Here is a 7,480-nt window from a genome sequence, read left to right on the forward strand (position 1 = left end):
GACATTGCCTATATATAATCCTCTCAGTACTGTGTTCGCCGAAGGGATTGTATTTAATGTTTCGTTGTCGCTCTATTAGAAACTATGATATGTTTCATTGGGGCGAATCTGAGAGACTCATAAAATCCTATCTTTAGAAAAAATTTATATAGAAAATACTCTTGATGTCCTTAGTTATTGTCTTTACCAACAACTTGCCACTTATCAAGAATTACCGACTTAGCCTTCATCAGACTGGCACATCTGGTTGGCTGATCGGAGGATCAACTAGGTAACGTTAATAGCCCCTAGAAACCTATATTCGGTTGAGCCATCTCGCTACCGAAGTATTCAGATATAAATAAAGTTGAAAAGTAAATATAGTTCTATTAATAGAACTAGACCAACTCTTATGTTTGGTATTTTACTGAGGCCTTTTAATGGCCTCGTCCAAAATATCTGATATGTAAAAAGGAAAAGGTATTAATTAATAAAACTATTAAAAACCATTTAGAAAACTTAAGTTCCTCGTACTTTTAAGAGTACGTTTATAATTTACGTACTGCTTAAGAGTACGTTTATAACATAGAGTCTAATGTGGAGGCCCGGCTATTACAAGTCCAGTTCCAACACAATCCACAAACTTCGCGATACTTGTTTCTGTATCTCTATTGTAACATCGACCACTTGGTTCATGTTGGGGTATGCGTCAACTGCAATGTACTTAACTGCAATTCTTAACCTCTTATTTTTAGGCTTAGGTGGCAGTGATGACGGAACAGGTTTGTTCATAGGGACACCTTGGAGGTCGACATTGTTCTTGTGTCTATCAGCACCTTAATTGGTTCTCGATTGACGTCCACCTTTGTCCCATCCTCTGTTTTCCTTGTTATTGCCCGCAACGGAATGAGTGTCTCGACCAATACCTGATCCTTCATTTGTATTGGACTCACTCTTCTTGTGAGATTGTGGACAATTCTATGGCTTCGTAAAGAATTGGTATACTCTTGAATAAAATTCAGTTCACGTTAGGTCGGAGAGTTTCATGATGCCATAAATAGGTCCTTCAATTTAAACCTCACACAGCCTTGTCTGGGTATGTTTGATGCATGTCTGCGTACCGTACCCCTTGATCCTTCCGGAAAATATTCGACCAAAAGATGGTCTGTACCCAAATAACACACATGTTCAAACTGTCGTTCGACATTTCCTTAGTTTGGGCACGAGGCAACTGCGTGTCTCAATCAAACAGATGGTCAGATACCGGCGTTCTTTCTTCAGATAGATATCAATAACTCCAGTCAAGGGTCCGTTGAAAATAGATGGACGGTCATCTCGTTTTTCTCCTTCCATGTTTTCAGCTGCATTGGCCTCCTCTAATTATTTTACTTATAAAAAAACTTTTATGATCTGCTTCGAGCCGAAGATTCTTGCGCAGAATTGCGATAAACATGATCTGACCAAATTCCTTCAAAATTCTAGACAAACTTGCCAAACCACTCGTATCATTAGGGTCCTGTACGTCTTTTCAATCCGGACGATATGAAGTACGCAACTTACTTATATCCTTGACGAAATTTTGAACCTCCACAGTCTTTTCGGTCTCAATCACACGCAGCTCAAGAGCCATTCTCACCTGAAAATGTGCCTACTCACTCTTGCTTCGATCCATCTTCAAGTTAGCAGCGTCCCTTGCTCGTTCCATGCGAGCTGTAAAGTCCACCATTTTTGAATCGTTTGTTGGAAGTTCAGAATTCGGTAGTGCTGATTATTGCTGGCCATGCAGTTATTTATCATCCTCATCGTCCGGTACCCTAGGTACAGTTACCGGTACTAGAGCGTTTGTTTGACGAAGACATATTGTGACATATGTTGTGGCTGTGAGACAAACGATTGGGGCGAGGGAGCGCTATCTTCTTCCAGGATGACAATTTTCTCCGGTTCGGTCCCATGAGTCTCCCTGCAGATGTCATTGAAGCTGGGCTGCCATGTATCTGAAAATGAGAATTTGGTGACTCCGAACCTACAGAAGTTTGTCTAAAAATTGACTATTCATTTCTATCGGACAGCATGTCAAATGCCATTACTGCGATATAAAGTGTCAATTTATCTTTATCCATATTGAGAAGTCCATAAGAGCGTCCTGTATTCCGTACCACGGACTAAATTCTTTCAAAGTTCTAGACAAAACTTAGTGGTCAAAATCGAGTAGCGCTTAGGAAAGAGTGTTAGGAGTGAAATAAATGAGCTCAGTCAGAAGTGCCTTTGAGAATGGCGCGCCTGCTATATTTTTAATTAGGATCCTGTACATATTGAACGAGACTTTATCTACTATCGGGTAATATGAAGGGATTTGATTCTCTATTCCACTAGTTCCAACAATCGATTCGTTCCTCTGGCCCGGTCTTAAAAATCTGCCTAGTGTAATTTGTTTACATTACTTAACCAATCGTATTGATAATGTCCTAGCGGTCTTTTCGATCTGGACGATATGTAGTAAAAAAAAACCCCTATACTCTTGACGAACTCCTGTCCCTCTGTGTACAATCGTCTCGGTCAAAATTACGCGCAGCTCAGAATCAATCACAAATCTATCTTGTTTCATAGCCAAGTTAGCAGCGGATTCTGCATTCACTATCTCCGATCTTTGGCGTTTCGAACTAAAACCACCGAGTTGCTAGAATTTCAGATGATGCCGGACTCGTGATGCACTCACTTGCAATCATACGTACTCGTGACTGGTTGCAACTTGGAAGCGCCAGAAGATCACGGAATATTTGTTGTTTTTGGTTCAAACTGCAGATAACAATTATGGTAAACAGATTTGAAGCTTTACTGAATAAGGCGTGCTTGGCCGGAAAGAGATGATAGTAAGTAAATTCGAGAGACATCTTTTTACATCGGGACCGTTACGTTAATGTCATATTCATATGAACCCTGAGCATCAAGCACGCCTTTGGGCTGGGGAACTAAAAGTTGTCATTAAGAGTATAAACGTTATTACGTTATTACGTTTATAAATACGTTAACATGTGCTTCTACTATTAGGAACCCGCTATTTTTACAAGGATACGATGCACAACCACACACATCTTTTAACCCTTCGGACTGGCATCAGCAGCAGCACTATACGCAGCACTCACAACCGTCCGCTACCAATAACATGCCTTGGACGGCTTTCCAACCAACACAAAACACGATCAGATGGTACCCATCGATGCCATCGTATCAATATCCGTTTACGTATTAGAACTACCCTCAACCTCCTCAGTATTTAAATCCCCACCCCTCGTCAGAGGAGACGGTTACCCCACCAAAAAATCAGTTCAATGGTTCTACAACACAACACAATTATGTTCTGTCTGACTTCACACAAGGCTCTCCAACGCTTCCACAAGATATCAGAGATGAAATGTATGGAAGTCGAAATGTAAATTCTGCCAGATCATAGTCAACGCATGAAGCGTCAACTAACTGTAGCTGCCGAAGAGCGCCACGGTCTACGTTTTGTTCGGCAAGGAGATATACAACTTTACCGCTTGACTACTCTTCTTCCAGCACCTTTTTATGCTCAGAAAGTGCTGCTTGAAGAAGGCAAAATCTTGTCTTTGTCACAAATGAAGACATTAGCGCGCGACGACGCTGATGCAGAACGCACGGATGCAGTCAAGTATACGATAGCAGGAGTGAAAGTCGAACGCACCAAAGAGAAGTTCACCTCTCATGTGGATGTATTACATAAGGCTGGGTGTACCGTTGCAACAGTATTTGATTTGATGCAGTGGCTTATGATGCTATGTGAACAAGGTAATGTGTTCACTGCACCTACAGTGCAAAGTATCGACAACAAACATCGCCGTGCAAGCCCAACATACGATAATACATTTACTCTCGGGTTGTTTGACCTACAACTGATACAACTTCTGACAAGCAGAAAGTCAGATCGGTTTTCTGATTTGCTATGCACTGAGTGTTATCAACTTCACAGATTTTGCACGTGTGTTCGCAAAAATCAGAAACAGAGTCAATTCTGTTTTGCGTTTGCGAGTAACAGCTGTTCGGACCCATGTACACAAGAGCGCAAATATGCCATTCCCCCACCCACCAATAAAACATCAAAATGACTGACACATGCAACTGAAGCACATCACACTCAGGGCATCTCACATACATGATTGCATAATATACTTATCACGGAGACACCACCTGTTATTACTAATGAGGCGTGCGTGCGAGATAATTTGTTAACTTCACAAAGTACAGGCACTTCGTGCAACACCGGCTACTCGGACGAGGATAGGGAGGCAGACTCGAGCACACTCGGAATAAAACAAGCAGCTACGACACCTATTCATTTTCCGATACTTCGACAATACTAGCAACGTACGACAAGGATGAGACGAAGTGGCTCTGTGATGCCCTGGCAAACGGCGTGGATACAGGGTATGATGGTCCTGTAACTACTATACATATCCCCCGCATTATTCAGTTCTTGATATCCCACAGCTGGTAGCCGACGCGATCCCCGACGAGAGTCGCAAAAGTCGAACACTCGGCCCATTCTGCGTACACAGATTGACCAGTTATCATTTTGCCGCATCTCCCCCATTGGTCTTCCAAGCATCGGATGTTTCATGATCTGTCGTATGGAAAGGATTCCATCAACAAACACAGAACCCCGCCGAAACCCAGCAACCATACACTGGTGAGGGCTATGCGATATTTGGCTCAACAGCCTGTCGGCACACGTCTCAGCGTGTATGATATCTCCGCAGCTTTCCATCTGTTACCAGTGCTACCATGGCAGGTATTGTTGCTGGGTTTTGCATATATGGGTATGTTTATTTCAAAGCGACTCTGCCGTTTGGATTATCATTTCAACACTCGCGTTATGGATACAGCAGTATGAAAATGAACGATTTCTCACGGTGCACAAGCTTTCGCTTAGTTAGATGCTCTGTTAGCGCTGCTAGATACAATAAACGTTCTAGTTGCACGAGCATAAGACGCTGGCAGCAGTCACATCTGCTGAGTATTGTGGCGTTATATTTAACACAATTTTTCACAACATGTCAATCTCACTTATAAAACACGCAAAGTACGAAGCCCTATTTTGCAGCTGGGCTGAATCACACAAAGACCACGATGTCCAAAGAATGCCAAAGTTTGTCTGGCTCACTGAATTGGCTGTCAGCAACTATCCCACAGGCAGCGCCACTGATGAGTGGAATCTATAGCTTTCCGATTAGTGGACCGGCGTATTATCATGTCCGAATATCGCAAGAAGTTCGCAACGGAATACATTATTCCGTCTGTAGAATGGCACCCAATTCTGAGAGAGGCCTAGTCCGAGGCAAGACACCTCCAGACCAACATGAAGCAGTAGCAGGCGGCGGCAACACATCACTTTGTTCAAAAAAAAAAAACGAGGCCGGCTTCCAGCGACGCTACACGACGTATCAAGCCAAGATGGCTCTAACAGTCACACCATCTCGTCACTTATATATTGGTCACTGTATATACATTTTTATTAGTCACTGTAAATAATGAACTAAAAATTTATATCTCTTTATATCTGCTCCCATTTTTTCTATACAAAAACAGTTGATACGGCTCTTCCGTTTGGATCAAACAGAACCGCGCCGTCGGCATACAATTATCAAGTCAATGCTGGCTATTAAACGCGCGCCGCGAACGACTGCGGCCTGGCTGAGCATACAGCATCGTTACTTCTACTAGTCCATGATCTTAGTTGGCTCGGTATGCAAGGGCTTCAACTCAGCTCAATCACGTCTATTTATCATATACTCGTTCTTTGTATCGCGCAGCCAACCTACATATCACTTTCTACTATCACAAGGCCATCACACGATACATGGCCATCAACGGAAAAGTTACCCAGCGTCGCTGGATCCAATTTTGGGCAGCCACTTGCATGGCTTGTTTACTGCGAATCTCAGAGATTACAGTGGAGTCCGTGTATGAGGCTTATTCTGACAAAATTCACATGTCGCGCCAATACATATCATGCTCAAACCTACACAGTAGTATGTCCGCTTGCCAAAAACCCTCGAAGAACTCACATATGTCCAGGACAAGCTTTGCAATCCTGGCTTTTACTCACAGCTAAGCTATATATTCTCCCTGGAAGGTGAAACATACACAAAGGAACAATTCAAGAAAGATACGAAGGCCACGTTCGCCGCAGCCAAACTAGAGATATATGGATACCGAGACCATATCTACCGCATTGGCGGCCTCACGGCGCTGAAGGATGCAGGCGCGGAACCGGACGAGATTGCCGCAGCAACGGAGTGGAAATATCGAGCGTACATGGGTTATGGGTACAGAACAGCAGCACAGAAAGCATCAGTCAAAGCGCGCATGGCAGCGTAACCTTTCCTTGTCTACAATGGGTTCACACAGTTCTCTCTTACGTGTATAGGGTTGAGTGAGATACATCTCATACACTTATTGTGGGTATTGGCGTGGGTGGTCTGGTCAGGCTGACCTTGACGGCAGGCGCTTGTTAACACTGAGCGAACACCTCTTTGTAGGGGCGTTCGTACAGCTAAGGAGTGGTCCCTGCTGGCAGTGCTGGCTGGGAAGGCCTTGGGGGCTTGGGGCCTTGGGCTGAAGCCCTTTTTTTTATAAACAAAATAAACAAAATAATGTTTTTTTTCTCGAAAATAAAAGTACACTCGATCCCAACACTGTCAAATGTCAAAGCGTCAAGTGTCAACAAACCCAAACCTCCTAATCCGATCTACTCCTTTTTATTCGATAACGAGAATATTCATGAATCGTGATGTTTACTTTATATTTCGTATCGTAGAGTAGCTATGCATCAAGTGAATAATGTATCTATCAATAGTTGCGATTATATGTGTATATAGACATTCATATCATACTACTCAGCCCCAATTGTAAGTGTAATCAGAATTAAGCACTGAATGCCTCGATCTGTGAGACATCATGAGTGAACCAAAGGATACATCAGCAACTTTGACAAAACCAGAGGAATTGGTAAAGGCTGCCAAAGACAAAATAGACGCAGACAAACAAGCACGTAAGGATGCCCAGCCTCAGAATGCTGCTAGTGGCACTGGTCAGGGCCTTCTAAGTGTGGGCGGGGGTGCCGTGATGGGTGTGGGTGCAATCATCCTCGGACCCATCGTTGGTGGATCCGTTGGAGCCAAAGCAGGTATGATATGAATTGCTTATCATTTCACTGCCAAATCACCTACATTTGTTTATTAAGCTATAATCGATGACCGTTTGATATCATGTGTGTTTATAACAACTTTACAAGGTATTTGAATACAAACATATATATACGTGTAAATATGTAAGTGTATATATTAGAGTATATATATATATATATATATATATATCTACATATACATATACATTCAGACACACACACTCGCACACACGCACACGCACACACACTCACACACACACACACACACACACACACACACACACACACACACACACA

The 7,480-nt window shown here is 42.9% G+C and overlaps 2 protein-coding genes across 2 annotated transcripts; both read left to right on the forward strand.

Annotated features, from left to right (window-relative positions):
- Positions 1–3,596: 3,596 nt before the first annotated feature.
- On the forward strand, positions 3,597–6,375 carry SARC_11586 (hypothetical protein; the record flags this gene model as incomplete). The annotated part of the gene is made up of 4 exons (XM_014294323.1): positions 3,597–3,816; positions 4,359–4,435; positions 4,601–4,786; positions 6,106–6,375. The coding sequence occupies 4 exons, from the start codon at positions 3,597–3,599 to the stop codon at positions 6,373–6,375; spliced, it is 753 nt and encodes a 250-aa protein (XP_014149798.1).
- A 579-nt stretch (positions 6,376–6,954) lies between these two features.
- On the forward strand, positions 6,955–7,183 carry SARC_11587 (hypothetical protein; the record flags this gene model as incomplete). Its single annotated transcript, XM_014294324.1, has 1 exon — positions 6,955–7,183. A coding segment is annotated over one exon (229 nt), but the record flags the coding sequence as incomplete, so codon positions are not given.
- Between the last annotated feature and the right edge of the window lie 297 nt (positions 7,184–7,480).

Source organism: Sphaeroforma arctica, assembly GCF_001186125.1.
Source record: "Sphaeroforma arctica JP610 unplaced genomic scaffold supercont1.1770, whole genome shotgun sequence".
In the NCBI taxonomy this organism is placed as follows: Eukaryota; class Ichthyosporea; order Ichthyophonida; genus Sphaeroforma; species Sphaeroforma arctica.